Source organism: Lichtheimia ornata (assembly GCF_029851405.1).
Source record: "Lichtheimia ornata isolate CBS 291.66 chromosome Unknown scaffold00085, whole genome shotgun sequence".
Taxonomy (NCBI): domain Eukaryota; kingdom Fungi; phylum Mucoromycota; class Mucoromycetes; order Mucorales; family Lichtheimiaceae; genus Lichtheimia; species Lichtheimia ornata.
Genome location: NW_026695405.1, coordinates 52757 through 70717, shown reverse-complemented (window position 1 = coordinate 70717; position 17961 = coordinate 52757). Strand labels below are relative to the sequence as shown.

General features: G+C 43.5%; 5 protein-coding genes across 5 annotated transcripts; 3 read left to right on the top strand and 2 right to left on the bottom strand.

The window, feature by feature from the left end:
* Window positions 1-36: 36 nt before the first annotated feature.
* O0I10_011245 (uncharacterized protein) lies at window positions 37-1953 on the bottom strand (the record flags this gene model as incomplete). Its single annotated transcript, XM_058491215.1, has 6 exons — window positions 37-1079; window positions 1140-1208; window positions 1288-1455; window positions 1516-1638; window positions 1702-1727; window positions 1787-1953. The coding sequence occupies 6 exons, from the start codon at window positions 1951-1953 to the stop codon at window positions 37-39; spliced, it is 1596 nt and encodes a 531-aa protein (XP_058338018.1).
* Window positions 1954-2232: 279 nt separating this feature from the next.
* O0I10_011244 (uncharacterized protein) lies at window positions 2233-5135 on the top strand (the record flags this gene model as incomplete). Its single annotated transcript, XM_058491214.1, has 17 exons — window positions 2233-2304; window positions 2373-2552; window positions 2614-2716; window positions 2786-2885; window positions 2940-3045; window positions 3101-3184; window positions 3248-3438; window positions 3490-3592; window positions 3650-3764; window positions 3820-3908; window positions 3965-4093; window positions 4154-4265; window positions 4344-4448; window positions 4527-4630; window positions 4692-4781; window positions 4862-4960; window positions 5025-5135. The coding sequence occupies 17 exons, from the start codon at window positions 2233-2235 to the stop codon at window positions 5133-5135; spliced, it is 1893 nt and encodes a 630-aa protein (XP_058338017.1).
* Window positions 5136-10069: 4934 nt separating this feature from the next.
* O0I10_011243 (uncharacterized protein) lies at window positions 10070-11212 on the top strand (the record flags this gene model as incomplete). The annotated part of the gene is made up of 7 exons (XM_058491213.1): window positions 10070-10116; window positions 10187-10251; window positions 10306-10375; window positions 10446-10591; window positions 10656-10740; window positions 10814-10960; window positions 11026-11212. The coding sequence occupies 7 exons, from the start codon at window positions 10070-10072 to the stop codon at window positions 11210-11212; spliced, it is 747 nt and encodes a 248-aa protein (XP_058338016.1).
* Window positions 11213-12980: 1768 nt separating this feature from the next.
* On the top strand, window positions 12981-14543 carry O0I10_011242 (uncharacterized protein; the record flags this gene model as incomplete). Its single annotated transcript, XM_058491212.1, has 4 exons — window positions 12981-13047; window positions 13115-13147; window positions 13224-13391; window positions 13507-14543. 4 exons carry the CDS (start codon window positions 12981-12983, stop codon window positions 14541-14543), a joined length of 1305 nt encoding a protein of 434 aa, XP_058338015.1.
* A 1704-nt stretch (window positions 14544-16247) lies between these two features.
* On the bottom strand, window positions 16248-17475 carry O0I10_011241 (uncharacterized protein; the record flags this gene model as incomplete). The annotated part of the gene is made up of 4 exons (XM_058491211.1): window positions 16248-16390; window positions 16458-17123; window positions 17188-17356; window positions 17440-17475. 4 exons carry the CDS (start codon window positions 17473-17475, stop codon window positions 16248-16250), a joined length of 1014 nt encoding a protein of 337 aa, XP_058338014.1.
* Between the last annotated feature and the right edge of the window lie 486 nt (window positions 17476-17961).

The following is a 17961-nucleotide window of genomic DNA, read 5'->3' as shown; positions in this document are numbered from 1 at the left end:
TTACGTATATACTAAGATAATAAAAAGCTCATGTGCTTAATTTTCTTCCATGGCTACAAAGCAAGGAGTTTCGGGATCCATCATAGGGATGGTGTTGTTGTGAAGAGTGAAGCCCTTCCAGAATTCGGGAATAGGCAAGTTACGCATGTTGGCTGGCACGTTATCGATTAATGGCTCGTTGGTGTAAAAGTCAAACTTCTTGGGAACCTTTCCACCATATTGTGTGTATACACCAGGCTCAAAGGATTGACGCCATAACAAGGGCACGGTTGATCCATGCTCTGAACCAGGGAGGAGTGGGGGCGTTACATAGCAATTGGAGTGATCAATGAAGGCTTCGGAAGGATCGAGATTGCCGAGGCTGATAACGTTGGGATCAAGACCTTCAGCAGCCCCAAAATGGTTTTCAGACATAACAATGTGCCATCCCCAAGGAGAAACAGGCACGGTGGAGTTCCAGATGGGTGGCATGATCGTGTAATTAAGGCGTGCTGTATAAAAGTCAAAGAATGTGATGCCTTCATAGAGCCATCCATTCTGGGGTTCGGGTGGTGCGAGCTCTTGTCCAATAAACTTGTAAAAGAAGTTGTTGTATACGACCATGTTGCTAACTTGCATAAAGTCAGCGTGAGTGGCTGCATACATCATAATAGCATCATTGGCAAGGTAGTTGGATACCACGTAGCCATCTACTGCTGAAGTGAATCGTACAGCGCCACCAAAATCAGCAAGCTCCCATCCGGCAAAGAAGTTTTGGTGAATGTATGTTTGGTTGCTTCCCACTGCACTGATAGCGTGATCTTGACCATAGATAAATCGATCAGGGAGCGTAGCGTTCAAGATGTTCTCTTTGATGGTAATATCAACGGTGGTGTACAATTGAACACCGGATGCCAAATATCCTTGTTCATCGCTCAATTCCCGTTGATGGCATTGTCGGTAATAGGCCAAGTCATCCATCACACGTTGTAGTTGTGGTGATACATGTGGATATACATTATGGGCTTCACGTAGATCCATTCCAAAAATGTTGTTGGAAACTACGCTGCTCTTTTGGGTTTGGAACACAACACCAGCGTCTGTGCGTAAAGGTTAGTGTAACCATAACATAATGGAATCCCTATCCTGATTCACTCAACTGGTTGTGTTGTATTTGGGGAACAATGCTGTTCCACGGTGGTCATAATCACGCAAAAAGACGTTGCCATCTAGATGATAGAATATGTGGATGAGTGTGAGGAGGAAAGAAAATCCAGCCCAGATCATAATAAAATATGGACAACTTACCAATATAAAGGTTTTGGCCATAGTTGGAGATGACTGAACCACGACCGCCATTCAAAAATAGATTACCCAAGACGCTCGATTCATCCTCGTTGGTATGGGGATCCACAACAATATTGACATTGTCGAAAACAATGCCCTTGATGGACCATCCCTGGTTTTCAGGAGGCACTAAAATAATGAATCAACGTCATGTGAATAATGCCTTTGTTTCCAGGGATTAAAATGTACCTGATATAGTGGCGGTCGAATTTCCTTCTGGTCCAACAAAGATGGTTGGTTGTTTATCATCAGCATGCAACGATACACCAGCCTTGAGTACAATGGGTTCATTTTCAGAGAAGCTGTATACACCTATAATGACATACATGAGTTGATGCAAAGGTATATGTATGTACGTATGTATGTATAGCTTACCTGGTGCAAGGTTGACCACTGAATGACTAGAAGAGTATTACGGTATAAGTATTCAAGGGCACATTATCATAGCCTACTTGCTTACCCTTTGTATGCTGCATTATCGATCATGTCTTGGATTGCTGATGCTTCTGTAATATCGGTAACCACATTATCACAATTGATTTCTGGTAGTGCAGCAGCGGCTGATGTTGATAAGAGTGACAGAGTAGCTGTCAATAAAAAACCACCAATGCCTTTGGTTGTTATCATTGCAGGATGATTGAGAGATAATAAAGAAGAAAAAGAGAGACAATGGTAGAATGAAATGTTTATATAAGAGGGAGCTTTTTATATACATGCCAGCAAGGACATCATCGTTCTTATTGTAAACATGGCTAGAAAATAAGGTAAACTCACTCGCATCTCAATCCATGAAAGGGAGCGGGACAATCAGGCACATGACCTGTGCACGCGTTGGGTATCAGCAATGCAAGAATCTAAAACCCAGCCATCATCAGCGCTTGACAACTCCACTTCCCTTTATCCCAAATGTCGTCTTCAGCCCACGATCCAGTGTCATTTGACTTCAACGACGACCCCACAGTGACCGACGAGATTGTCGTAAGGAACAATTGGCCTGTTGCGTATAAATGCCGTGCACCTAATGCTGACTCTTTCACGCGTGTTAGACCTCGTACGACAATCGAGATCAAATCCTCTTCGTCGTCGACTGTAGCCCCGAAATGAACAAGCCTGAACCCAACGGCAGTATACCCATCAAAGTGGCATTTGATTGCATCAAGTCTGTCACGCTCAGCAAGATCTTTGCTGCAACCTCTGATAGGGTGGGGGTACTACTTTACAACACAGTGAGTCGAGAACACGAGGAGGAAGTGTATGCTGCGCACATCATTGACAACAATGAAATAGAACATGTCCAACAACCCTGCAGGACATGAACACATCTACATTCTACAAGGTCTCGACATCCCAGATGCACCACGAGTGAAAGAAGCCGAAATGTATAGTTCAGGTAGATGACATGCAAAAGGGAAGTGTGGATGTCGACGTATGCATTGATGGTGATGGATTGTGTATATAGAGGGCGATGGTGACATTCAAAATACCTTTGGTTCGACCAGCAAAGAATACCCATTTGGAAATGTGTTTTGGACTTGCAGTGACATGTTTAATGCTGGAAGGTGAGTGCATGAAGAATACACCATGAGGAGGTTGTATCCTGATTATGGAGATAGCATTTCAAATCAGCGTGGATCACGACGTGTCTTCCTCATCACCAATCAAGACAATCCACATCCAAACCAACACAACTTGCGGCAAGCTGCCATTCGACGTGCAAAAGTAATCCCTTTTATTGCGCCAAACACAAACAGAGTCTGATGGTGGTATTGCATAGGACTTCTACGATGCTGGTATCAGAATTGAGCTGTTCGGACTTGACAAAGGTGATCATCATTTCGATGAAAGTTTATTTTACAATGTAAGTATACACTCATCCAATCTTGTGCTATGTGCTTATTGCCTAACGCTATTTGACGTGTAGGAGGTTCTTGCACAAGAAGGAGGGATCGATGCTACTCAAGATGAAGACGTTGCCTCTCAGCGTGTAACAGGTGGAGGATCCAACAAAGTGGATGAATTGCTTGACACTGTACGTCGACGTGAACCCAAAAAGCGTACATCCTTTCGCGTTCCCCTTACCATTGCACCTGGTATTGTGATTGGCGTTCGTGGGTAAGTAGGATGATAAGACCACATGGCATTGATACTTATCCATATTATTAGATACAACTTGATCATGCCAGAAAAGCGATCCACTCCTCATCGGGTGACAGGTGCTGGTGAACGAATTGAACAAGTCGATACGCAGATAACGTACAAGTGTCAGGTGAGAATGGATATCAGGATGCTCTATTTTTATCATACATTCATATTATTGTATTAGGACACGCAACAAGTATTACTGCCAACAGAAATCAAGTCTGCATTTGAGTATGGTGGTACTCAGGTGGTATTCTCACGTGAGGAAATCAACAAGATGCGATCAGTCAAGGGAAAAGGTATGCATTCAGGATAGCCATAAAGCAACCCATGTCTTATTTCATTCTTCTCTAGGCATTGAAATTCTCGGCTTCCGACGCAAGGAGAAGATTAATGATATGCTCAACATTTCTCTCCCAAGCTTTATTTACCCGGATGAAACGGTAAGACTGGCAACTCAATGGTCTGCTTTATTTACTTACCATCTTCGCGAATATAGCAATATGAAGGAAGTCATCGCACATTCACGGCATTGCTCAGGGGTTTGCTGGAAAAGGACAAAATTGGCATATGCACATTCACACCTCGTGAAAACGCAAATACATTGATTGCATTGATGTATCCACAGGTAAGGGTTTTGGGGGGGGGAGTAGAAATATCAGTGATGACGCTGACAGTGAAAATTTAGGCGGAAACGTTTGATGAAAATGGTGCACAAGATCGCCCTCCTGGTATCCATATTATTCCAATGCCCTATGCCGATGATATTCGGGATCTTCCGGTTACCGAAACTCCAATTGGTATGTTATGACGAGATCGTCAATGCACGCACAAATGGCGTTGTGTACCCAAACTAATCACGCAATTATTCCTATTAGCCACCGAAGAACAAGTGGAATTGGCAACCAGGGCCATATTTGGTGGTGAACAAGGTGGTATGGAGATCAAGCAAATATACGACCCGAATGAGTTTGAGGATCCAGGTATTGTAAAAAGAGACGAGATACAGCTGTATAGATACGTGTCGGAGAAGCTGATGATGATATTTTTATTTTATACAGCTATGCAGTTGCACTGCGCTACACTGGAAGCGCTTGCTCTTGATAAGCCCATGGTGGAGCGCATTGTGGATACAACCAAACCAAATGTGGATATGATCAACCAGGTATTTGTATTGTGATGTCTTCTGGATCGAATCAAAATGTGCTTATTTTATCGATGCGTAGACGATTGGCCAAGGATTGAAGGAGTTACGTGAACGTTTGGCAGCCGATGTTGGTATTTCTGAAGAGGACTTGAGAGGACAAAAGCGGCAGGTAAGACAGTGCGTGCGCGGTGTTTGTGATACGAGATAAGGGTCGATAATGACCTTGGCCCATGCCACATTTTTTTGCAGCTATCGGATAGCAAGCCGGAGTCTAGTACAAGCCGCCGTCGTGTTGATGCAGGATCTAAATCGATCGAAGATCACTACCGGGACCATACGCTTGATAAGGTAAGCACCATGCATCTTTTTATTATGCATATCATGCAACGCGTGTCCTGACAGGTGGTTTTAGTGTACCGTTGTCATGCTTAAGGAATGGCTTGAACGTAACGGCGTAAAACCAAAACGAGTCAAGATTGACATCATTGCTCAGGTGTGCCATGTGTTAGATAAACGCCAATAAATCGCCGCTTTAACGGCACCAAGTAGTATCAGTTGTCCGCATGTTTCAAATAGCCGAGATGATCCGAGACATCATATTATATATAATCAGTGCTTTGTTTGATTTTCGTTCCTGTTTGTTCTCTACTTTATATATTTTTTCACCATTTCAGCTCTACAACCAGCCAGCCTTTTACAGTTGCATCGACTTCAAATGCCCAAAGACGACGCAACAATCGAATTTAAGATTGACCCTTACTTTACGGGCATTATGCATGGCTTTCCTGATGATGAAAGTGAAGGGTGTGTTTTGAAAGGCACATGCGTATTGCACGTTCATCGTCCTGTCAAGGTGCGTCGTTTCATTGTATGGTTCGAAGGCCGTACCAAGGTCAACTTACGAGGACAAAGCGCTATCGGTGTATCGTCGACCGAGATGACTGAAGCACGCACGCTTTGTTACAAGAGTCAACACTTTATGGGTGATAATGGCGAGATCACTCATTTGCAACCTGGCCATTACGAATATCCTTTCTCTTTTGATCTACCTGCCACATTACCAGCAAGCTTTCGTGGCAAATATGGCTGTATTCGTTATCGCTTACAATCGACATTATTCCGTACCATGTTTTCTACCGATATCCATCATTCCCGCGAGATCGTTCTTCGCCGTTGTCTCATTGATGAAAATCTTACATCCGCCGCAGCAGCTGATTTGACCGATACCGTTCATGGTGAAAATCAAATGGAGCAATTGCGATATAGTGCCACGTCCACAACCATGGCTTATCGTGAAGGTGGCATTGTGAAACTCAATCTCAATATGCACCTCGGGCGACCTGATACGCAATCGGTGCGATCGGTTACATGTGCGTTGCGTGAAGTTATCCGTTATCGTACCACCGGTGAACGATCAATTACATGCCAATCTGCATAGTAAGTTTTTTCTTTTTTTTGCTCTGCTAGCCTAATTTGGTGGATCGCCGATGATACTAAAAGTTGTTTTTTGTACCATCTATAGTAAGACCGAAGAATTGTTTCCGCTGGGTTGGAGCACTTTTTATCCATCTCAATCTCCCGATTATGATCCTGCTAGTGATCACGATTACAATGCTGTATTTCGATTATGCCCTCGTGTTCATGCTGATACGGAGACTCGTCTTGTCGAAGTCAAGCATCACATCATCATCAACATGATGGTGGAGGAACGTCGTCCTGATCCCAATGCACATCAACAGCAAATGGAAGAGATCATGCATCAACTATTGCCTACACCACCAACATCACGACCTAGTACACCTAAGCCTTCACTTAGTCGATCATCGTCATCATCATCGATCTCATCCATTTTCTCGCTTAAACGTGATCCTTCCTCTCGTCGATCGTCCATCAGCCACGAATCACAGGGCCAACAGCATTTGACACTTTGTACGCTTGAAATCCCTATCATGGTTACTTCACGTGAGCATATTTGGGATGGTGCTATGCCTAGTCCTCCAGCCTACAATACTACAGAGGCACCACCTAGCTACTTTCAAACGATTGAGCAGCTACCAGCGGTGCCTACGTATCCGGAATCCATCACTGCTAATTAATTTACTATATACCAAACATCCACAACAACTTCATCTCTATAGAAAAAAATCGCATCATTGTATATATGCATACTTAGCATCTCATTTCTACACTTGTATTACTATTATTATGAATACCTTCTTCATCACTATAAAAGATCATCCCATCTCATTCCGCGATTTACCGTCTACGTATACACACATGGGCTACTAAATTTGGTTATCTGCAAAGTTGGCACGGATCGTCTCGGGAGCCATCGCGAAATTGGTTAGCCAGGGGGGGGAGGGAAATCTTTTTTAATTTTCAGCGAGCTGGCTTTCTGCTGAATAATCGGTAGCTGGAAAGGGTCCTACTTTATAAAACATCCGACATTGATCCTTTCATATCCCGGCTTCGACATATCCTTTTCCCGTCACTTGTAGGCCAATCATTTACTCCAAATCGCACCATATGCTTACAATAGCACACCTTACATAATCCTGATGAAAGCTTTTATCACCCGCCATTAGAACCTAGTACTGCCTATGTAGAAGACAATAAAAAAAGGTTATGTTTCTATTTCCATGGCAACCTCAACTTCCATTCAATAATAGTAGTAGCAAAGTTAAAAGATGTTTGTTTATTATCGGCTGATCTACAACACGATAGGAGGAGGATGAGTCATGCCTCGTGCTTTTATCTTTGGATAACGTCTTGTCCGCTCTAATGCCGCCATTTATTTCAGGGTCAATGTTTCATCTGCATTGTGCCATGCAATCGCGGTTATCAGTATCCGGAACTGCAGCCGGTGTGAGACTTATCAATGGTGTAACCTGTTTAAGAAGGAACTCTTTTGTAGGCAGCCGTTCATCCTTTACTTCCCTCACGTGATCGATCGTAGCGTTCCACAGCGATATTGGATGAGCTTCACCATCATGATGATCGCCATGTACTCTCTGAGATTGAAAATTGGGCATGATGCACTTGGTTGTCGCATGTCGCAAAATCAGACAGCTCGTCTTCCTTCTACATCTTCAAAGGCACGACATGTGGAACGAGTCGATACGCTGGTTCAACAATCTACGCTATTCTTGATGCTGGAGTACGGGAAAACAATGCCTTGGTTCGTTGTGGTCTTCTTTCTACTGCTGATGTTGGCGATTTCAATGACTTCTTGTTCGCTCAAAGCTTTGCTGTAAATCGTCTTGGATCTTCTGATGCGTGACCAATGTACTGAAATGGGCTACTTTATAGACTGGCTATCGTTGAACATTATCATGTATTCTGGAAGAGCATCGTGCAAGGAGATAGCCATAGCCATCATGTATCGAGGGAAGGGCACAGCTTTGTCGCATGTTCCATTGCCGAGGCACTCCTTTGCATCATCTTTGTGGAGACGTTTGTTTGGCTCGATCTTGCCTTTGGACAGCGTGTTTTTGTTTCATCCTCATATCCGGGTACTATTCTCCCGTTTGCATTTGACGGAATTCGATCTCAAGAACGGTAAGTGTGAAAGATACATGTATTGCATCTGCTGCAACATGAGAATGCTCATCTAATCATTCATGTATAGCTCCTTGTTGTCTCATGTATATGCCTATTGTTGTCTTTGTGCCATTTGATTCTATTCAAGGATGTCTTCTTTGTGGTATGTGTGGTTAGTCTATGGTATCCTCTTTCTTTTATATTGACATGTGCTTGTGTAGTGGGTCGCCATGGAAACGCGTATAGTCATATGCAAGCTTGGGGTTGGGAGGATACTATTAAGCATTTGGCAGCAGGTAAGCAAATCATGCTAAATGTGGAGTGATCACAATTTGACTTGGTTCGCTTTTTTCAAGCATCTTCCACGAGAAAATGAAACAAGAGCCACATTCCTTTTCTTACGACGAAGCAGAAACATTACGGCACAAGAATATGGGCATGGTATGTGAAGATACTTTATTAAGGAACAGGTGTATTGAGACGGATATTTATCATGTGATTTGTGTAGTTGGGTTATCTCTTACATCCTGGACATCATAGAGACTTTTCAGGGGGGCGGCGCTTCTCCACTCATGGTGGTCTACCAATGGCAACCTGTCCACATTACGTCGTCATCGGCAGTCAACGTAGCGATCGCACATTTGTCAAGCCGTTGAGGGAGCAGCACTATTGTGGCAAGACCTTCTGTTATGACGTACCTTATTACCGCCACCTTTATTGCTCGTTTCAGGAGAAAGGGTAAGTTTTCATTGATTGTGATCTGCATAAGGGACCAAGCACAAAGAAGCAGAGGATACGTAATCGTACATGAGGAGGATGACAAGTTGAAACCCAAAGGACCATTTATCTTGCTTTGCCGTCAATCACGCCACCATTGCGATCCTGGATTGTATTAGAAGCACCACCACCCTTTCACCTACATTACATAGTTGGAGACATAGGTAGAGTCATTGTTGGTAATAAAGAGGTGATTGATTATTAGTACATGTCATCTCTTTTGGTTGTCTCACCCTTCTTGAACGATTCCAAATCCAATGTGGGGAAAACGTCGTGTAACAGAGTGCACGCAGCGCATAATGATCAGTCACTTGAGCTCGTTTTCGAAGAGATGGAGATCTTGGCAAACACAACTTTGGGAAAAGGACGACGTAAATGAGCACAGAATGTGACCAGGGTGGCGATTTTCCTAGGATACACTTGGAACGTCTTACCTTTCACAGTCGTACAATTTTAAAGCACTCTGATGATTGCCCATTGTATCAGATACAATATACGAAATCAGATGTATGGCACCCGCGGCTTAGCCTCCCCGCTTTTCCCCTGACATTATTAGCTGCTACCGAGGATATCAGATAAACTCAGGCATACACATATACAAAGACCATGTCTCATTCAACATACCTTCATCTTCAATATATACGTATACGGGTCGCTCATACATTTGAGACACCTACTTGCATTTGTTTATGTCAACATAGACGATTAGCCTATTTGCAAATGGGGATCTTCGGTTTATCTGATCCACCCAATGGTGATAAACAAAATTTATCAGATCCGCGACAAGAACCAGGATATCGCTTCTTGTTGTGTAACACTGCGCCTCCTAACAAAGAAGTATTGTATACTGCCAACATGTATAAAATATCAACAGCATAGGAATGTATAATTCTTACTAATCCCCGAGGACCAGCGACTTGTAGCAATTATGATGGGATGATCACTTACCAGCTCGCTCAAGCATAAGGTGATGTCGATATCAGGTTCGAGTGTAACATCAAGGAGAACTCCGCCGTATCAGATTTGCGTGAATGGTTTTAAAGACTTGACGTCTTTGCTTTGTTTCTTCTTCCCTCCTTCTCCTCCTCGTCCTCCTAGATCTTATCTGCTATCTCATATATTCACGTATTATCTGTCAAAATGTCACCACACGATTACGTTTCATCCTACTCTTTAAGCCGTCCACAGTGAGTATCTAGCCAAGAAACGTAACAAAAAGAGGTCGACGACATCATTTAACATGTTGTAATGTGATAGACGTTTGTCTTTGCGAATGCGACAACAACCCATTAATACACGTACTAGCACCAACAATGAGCGAGGTACATACGATCATACTTCCTTTATATCAACCATCTAATTGTAACCACCCACAGACCGACGAGCAATCGATCCACCACCCATCGTTCAAATACAACTTCAAAACGCCACACCAGCCGAAACTCTGTAAGCCGCCCACATACATCAACAATGAAAAATACCACTGGTTTACTTACATAGTAATCTTCTTCTTCAGCCAATTCCTACAAAGCCCAAACTACTTTATGTGTGCCAACCTTGCACATCCTTACAACGACGATGAAATCTATACACCAAATCACAATGCCCTTTGTGGCCAAACCGTGTCTTCAATGTACCGGCTCAAAGACATTGATAATATGGGTACGTACGTTGCATCATTGTTTTTGAATCAAACATCACATGCTGACCATATTGATGACGATAGATGGTGGGTTCTTTATTCTCGGTGATCTATCGGTGAAGGTTCAAGGTCAATTCCGATTAAAGCTTACCTTATTTGAGATCACGCCGTAAGTGCTCGTTGTTGTTGTTTTTGTTTTGGGCCCTTTGTATTCACAAAAGGCATACCCCTTCATCCCTTAGATCCGGTGCCAGTCATCTGCAATCCATTTTCACCGACGTATTTATGGTCTATTCACCTAAACAATTTCCTGGTCCTCTCGAATCGACGTTTTTATCACGCTCATTTTCCGATCAAGGAGCACGGATCAGAATCCGTAAAGAGCACCAGTAGGCATCTTTTCATGCATATACCCTGACGAGTCAATTGACCAAACCCTTTTCAACTTGTGTAGAACCCGCAAGCGTAAAGCTAGTTTCACGAGCGTCGAAAGCAACTCACCCGTTTCACCTCCACCCTCAACAATCGAAGCACCCACTACCAAGAAGCCATGCATGCTACCATCACTTAGCCAGCTATTCGCTGAAGAACAAGTGGATGCTGCTGTCACCATGATGCAATTACGACACCATCCTTGGTGATGGTATTTTGACATTTTTCCCTCTCCTCACGTTTCTTGTATATACCCTGATCCACTTTTCATTTCATTGTCTATACACCATTACCCCCTTCTCTTGTACAAACCAATCAAGCCATCATCATCCATTCAACGTAGATCACCTATTACCAACGCCTTCACCATCACCACCACCTGCCATTGCCTATGATGTTCATCTCCCCTAACTATCGCTTTTCCTCTCAACCTACGAAATGATGATGCACTTTAGAGCTTTCAAATTCTATAGCATATAAAGCATCCCTAACCAATCCTTTACGTCATGATGTGGTCTGATCGGATTATGCCGGGTGTGGTTGTACAGCATTCGCTGTGGTGTTACCAATGAAGCTAATCAACTTACATACATACATCAGCCTACTTTTACACGCACACGTTTTCCCCAATCCAATTGGTTTAATGATTTACGTTGTCCTGGAAACAGCGCTTCTCGATAATAATAGCAGTATTGCTGCATCATGCACAAGGCTGTAATTATCCCCAACGCCGAGGTATATATGGCTGCAACAGTTAAGGTTGTTAGGATGCATCGACAACGTAACAGCTGATGTTGTGTGCATGAAAAGAAATAGAGAGAGAGAGAGAAAGCATTGGCCAAGTACCCGCACACACATACACACACACACACCACCCTTCCTTTCCTCCTTCAACCTTGTTATCTTTTATATGCATCATACAACAATATCGACTTTATCATTGATCAAACGTTTCTATTTGCTACGCTGAAAGTAATTCGGATGTCCAAACGTTACTTGAATGTCGGGGTGGGGGAAACCATCAAGGGGTCCATGGATCGAACAATGAGTGAAGCGTGTCAATGCCAATCAACAAGTCCAAGACGACGCCATTGCGACATGCACCAGCAGCAGCGATTGTTGAAGCTTTGAAACAAGAGCAGCCGTGCAGTACCTGAGAGCACCTATTTGAGAGCAACAACACGAAGCCAGTACTACTCCTCAATGGTATGGTGGGTTTCCCTTGAATGTCTCCTTGTCTAGGCGGGGCAAGTAGTACCTGCTCTATCTCTCTCTCTCTCCCTGTTCACTCCTCTCTTTTTTTGTATCCTTTTCCAATTACCAAAACTGAATAAAGTGCAATTATCCTCGAGCATTCAAGAATGATGGATGATCCATGATCGACACCAATCAACTACAAAGAAAAAGGCGGTGATGAACAAAGGTAAAGTAGAGCAATAAAGGGGAGAGGAAGCAAAGTAAGGGAAAAGGCGGCAGGGTGTTGATCCTGCAACAGGTACAAATGCTGCGCGTGAAGATGATGCTGACTTTTTTGTGAGTCCCTTAATTCTCTATAGCACAGGCTCACTCTCCAACCACGGATACAGAAAGAGACCATGAGCAAATCCCATTATCATGAGTAGAATGAATCCAAGGCGGGATACAACCAGATCGGAACCGATGCTTGTTTTTTCTTTCTTTCTTTGATCCTCCTTGGAAAAGGGGCAAGTGCAAGGCAGCAAGAGAGATGAGAATGTTTTGAGCCAAGGTGAGTGTGTGTGAGTGGATGAGAAAGCGCAGCACATTTGATTTTCTTGCATACACAGCTTTAATTCTCTTTTTCCTCTTTCTATCACTTCTTTTTCCTTTTTCTCTTTTCTTTCTTCTCATTTCATCGTACACTATACATTCCAGGTTAGTCAACGCCCTATCACTGCATACATGTCATAGGAACTAATCCAACAACCTTTGGTATCTTGGCAACATTCCTATACAGCAATGCTTTATTCATTTGATTTTGCAGCACAAGTCACCAGGATTTGTATGGATGAGATTCGACGACGAGGTAAACCTTTTCCTTTGCTGATCGATCAGCCAATAAACTCATCAACGGGTGTATCACTCATTATTAGGCATGCAAGAACGCAAGATCCTACGCAAATCAGGTAAGGATAAAAAAAAGAGAAATGACTTGTTGTGGTATATACAAGAGAGTTTGACATGTAAGGGGGAAACATTTAGCACCCAGCATGGTGCTGTTCCTCAAAGTATTTAGAGAGCAGCGATGCACCCCGGATGATGTTACCCATGTCAGCATCCACTCGGTTGCAACATTGATGCAGGATACACTCTGGTGCTGTCAGGAGCGAATCGTGCCAAAGACTGTATGGCGAGTTATCAATTACGAAAGTATGTAGGTCACTTGTTGATTGCCATCATCATCTCCACCTCCTCCTTCCCCATTTCCCTCACTTTCCCCTCGTTTTTACTTTTCTTGATCACCTAACATTTTTATCACCTGTAGCATGCACATTATCAAGTTTATCTCGATACCTCACCAGCAAAGGCGAGCAACTGTTGATTGAGATATTGGATTTCCTTGTCGAATTGATGCAACACAAGGGCAAAAATCTCATGGACGCATATCATTTGGGCGAAGCAATGGGCAAAGTGACATTAGGACCAGCAGACTGTGACCCCATCATTGCCGAAAAAGCGAGCCACTTTTTGACACGGATGATTATTGAGCACTCGAAACGAATCCATATGCACAAGCAAGTTCAGCAACAAAAGCGAGTAGACTCGGGCGTGTCATTGATGTATGATGAGATCCAACCCATGTCCAAGATTGAAGCAGCACGTGCCAAAGCCAAATCATACGATCGCTTGATTCGCCGTATTCGTTATAGCAGCCATGATTGGGCAGCTAATACAGTGGGTATTCGTGCCATGTTGGATGATGATTATGAGCCAGAGCCCATCACTCCTGAAGAACCATGGATCTCTGTATTTTGCACCGAGCTTTCCAATTACGATCCAGAGGCATCGCCATTGCTTTTCCGTATTGTTGCCGAAGCCAGTAAACCTGTTGTCCCCATTCCTGCAGACCCATTTGTGTACCTCAGCAATGAAGATCCAACCATGCATGTGCAAGGTGCATTTAGTGAATTTGCTCCCCTTTGTGCAAGCAATAATAACAATCAGCAGGCTGCTTTGTATCCTTCGCATCATCACGACCATAAGATGGCGGCTCATCTCAAAAAGATCAATCACTCCTTTTCCAACATGAAGCTCAACTTGAGAAAGCCTCGCTCCCATGACTCAGCATTCAGCAGCGAAGAAACTGTACGTGGTGATGATGATGCTCGCACACAAACGACCTCTCATACGACCACGGCGGCTACCAACAATGAAGATGGAAAGTATCACCACCATCATCAGCAACAGCAACAACCACCACAACAGCAAAAGCATGTTAGGAGCATGGTGCGGAAAGTGATCAAAATGAGCTCTCGAAAGCATCTTCAGCAGCAACCCCCTGCTAGTAGTCTTCACGCTTAGTTCTATATAATCCTTTTCCCCTCCCACAAGCATCACACAAGCACACGTCCTTTATTTTAACTACCATCTCCTCCTCCTCCTCCTCGACTTTCCCCTTTTTTATTATTGCAACATGTTCATGCACATTCTCACTCTCCGTCGCTTTGGTCACACTCACATTATCATCAACCGCTTTAGTTCTTTTTTTCGATTATGGAAACTAATATACATATTACGAACACAACATTTCAGAGTGCTCCGTGAAAGTCATCCATTAGCTACGTACTTTGCTCTCCCTTTCCAATCTATCCCTCTTGTTTGTATATGGCATCTTCTTCTCCTTTGCCGGTTAAACAATACAAAAAAAGAAGGTGATTGGCCTTCATGTCAAAAAAGAGATTGACGCATGCGTCTATATTATTCCGTGCATGACATAAACACAAAAGCATGCCATGTGTGTGTACACACACAAAGCACCCTCATCATATGACACATACACAAAAACGTTCACCTCCTTGCTTAAGGAAATATAAATTTGTGTGAGAGTCTGTGTTGCCAAAGCACCACCACCACATGAAACAAAAAGGGGAATCGATCATCTACTGACCCGATTATTTACAATAGCAAAGATGCAAGTACCCAGTACCATTGCATGGGGATAGGTTACGTGAGAGAGTGGGGGTCTCGTTTGTTGTCATGTGGGGGAGCACGTCAAAAAAAATACAGAATGCCACAAAAAGTAGAGAAAAGAGAGAGAAGCATGACCCTGTACAAGGCACATCAGCTGGCAATGACCATCATAGTAGTAGCGGCCATCACCAACATTACCACGAGCATGATCGTTAATAAAGCGTAGCAGTATCGGGGGATGATGATGATGACGACAACAATAAAGGGGGCTCTATTAGTATCCAAACCAGGAAGACGCACAGACAAGCTTGCTGTTGTTGTTGTCTCTGATCATGTAGAAGGTGCTTGTTTGTATATATGTACACATCTCCTAGCACATGCTTCTTCCTGTTACCAGTAACACATGGGTGGTGGAAAAAGGGCACACTGAATGATCCATCATGTCAATGCAAGTATCACTCACATGCACCAACAACACACGCCTCCACTGCCTTTTCACCAAATACAACAAAAAAACCAAAACTTGGGTACCCGACTCGGAGGGCGATCCGTTGTGTTGATTTGTCACATGATGGCCTTATAGTTCATTGGGTTGTTTTACATAAAAAAGGAGTGTCACATAAAAAGGCGCACAAGCATGAGAGAGGAGAGCAAAGAATGTGGTATACGGGAGGGAAAAGCGCAGTAGTAGGATAGTAGTAGTAATAGTAGGGCAGTAATCGGGAGGCTGTTTGTTGCAAGCGAATGGAGTGGGGGAGGAAAAAAGAAACGTGAGAATGAAAATGGATGATGCTGCTGGTATGAAAGAAAACGAAAATGACGAAAAAGGTATCGAGATTGGGGAAATAGGATAAAAGACTATGAACTAATACTATACACAAAAAGCAACAAAGGATGTGTGTGTGTAAGAGGGAGAGAGAGAGCAAGACATACGCTGGCTGCTGCTGCTGCTGCTGAGGGTGACAAAACGAAAAAAAAGAGCTATGTATAAATGATGGGATATGTAAAGGCAATGATCAAGGGATAAGTATATAGACACAAAAAAGAGAAACCACTGAAGAAAAGCTTGATGGATTAAAAAGAGGAGCATATTGTTCACCGCATGGCAAAAGAGTAGTGGTGAGGCATTGGAGGATGATGCAAATCTGTAGGCGTTGGTGGATGATCGACGTAATCAAAGGAAGGTAACTTGGTACGTCGGAAGGCCCATTTACGACTATCATCGTGGTTGTAGGCATCTGATGATGGATGTGTGTGTGAGAAATGGCATGCTTCTATTATGCGAGGATGATCATTTTTCTTTACCTGCAAAGCCTTGGTAAGCATAAATGTCCAGCTGACGGCGTTTCTTTTCCATTGCCATTTCCGAATATGCCATCAGCTGCGCATTTATCGATTCGGATTCCAACATGGGTTGCAAAATACGTCGACGTGCATTGATGAACCAGTTGCTGATCTGGTTAACGGTAAGGCCAGTGCGATTCGCAAGCTGAATCTTTTCCTTTTCAGAAGGATAGGGATGTTTCTTGTGGTCAACGAGCCATCCTTTGAGAAACTCAGTCACCTCTTTGGGTAGGTTACCCCGTCGTCGCTTTTTTTGAGTTGTTGTTGATGATGCATCCTTGTTGCTATCAGCAGCAGCAGCAGCAGCTGTTGTTGATGATGGTCTTGTCTCAGCAGGCGGTGTTGTTGTGGATGCAAGTGGTGGTGGGACATAGGTTTGTTCAGGTGACAAGAGATCATTCACACCCAAAGGATGATGATGATGAGCCGACATTTTGGTGCTGCTGCTACTGCTGCTACTGCTACTACTGCTGCTATGGGTTTGTAAAAGAGGTGGAGGTGTAGTTGCAATGCTCTCATCGCATGAGCTACTTGTCCAACTGGATGATGAGGATGAAGATGAGCTGGTGCTGGTGCTAGGAGACACATCCAGCTGATCACTATCTTCATTGTATATATCCCCCTTTTCTGGAAAACAAGGTTTTAGCGCCATCTGGATATACAGGAGGACAAAGACATATCATGTACTCACCTGCAGAGCGACGTGCGGCTATCCATGCTTTTGCATTTTGCTCTAGCATTTCGGCAATCTTTTTTCGGTGATAATCAATCAAGGTTTGCCGATGAAAATCCTCGGAAGAAGAAATAGGTTCACTCGCTGGGTTATCATGGTACAGCACAAGAGGACAAAAGACACGCGACTAGTAGATGCACAAGCATGTTAATTTACCTGCACGCATTTGTATGTAACCTCCTCCTCCCCCCCCCTTTTGTAGACATTTACATCTCGGCGGGAATGATGAGAAGTGGTAGATGTCATGCTGTGTGCAGTGTTATGTATTTATAACAGGTATTGTTTGGTATGAAAAAGAGGGGGTGAAAAAAAAAGCTATGTGCACGAGAAAGAGATAGAGGACGGAGAAGGAAGAAAGAAAAAAAGAGAGATGGGAATATGGCAAAGGCTTTAAATATGGTTTCATTATGTGCAAGTGGTGGGATTGGGGGGTGATGCCGGGAGAATAATGAGAGAGTGAAAAAAATGAGAGCACACAGGGAGAGGGCAAATGTAAAGCAAGCACGAACACTGAAGCGATACACACACACGTATACTTTGATGCATACGTGATGCACCCTTTCCAATCACACATGCTTACACAGATTACCAAGCAAGACAATAAGCAAGGATACATGTCAACAGCCAAAGTTCACTCGTTTTGAGCTCCTTTTTGGTTGTTTGACGTTGCCCCGGTATCCATTACCCAACGACCCAACGCTAGCACAAAATCATGGGGTTTATTTGGTATCC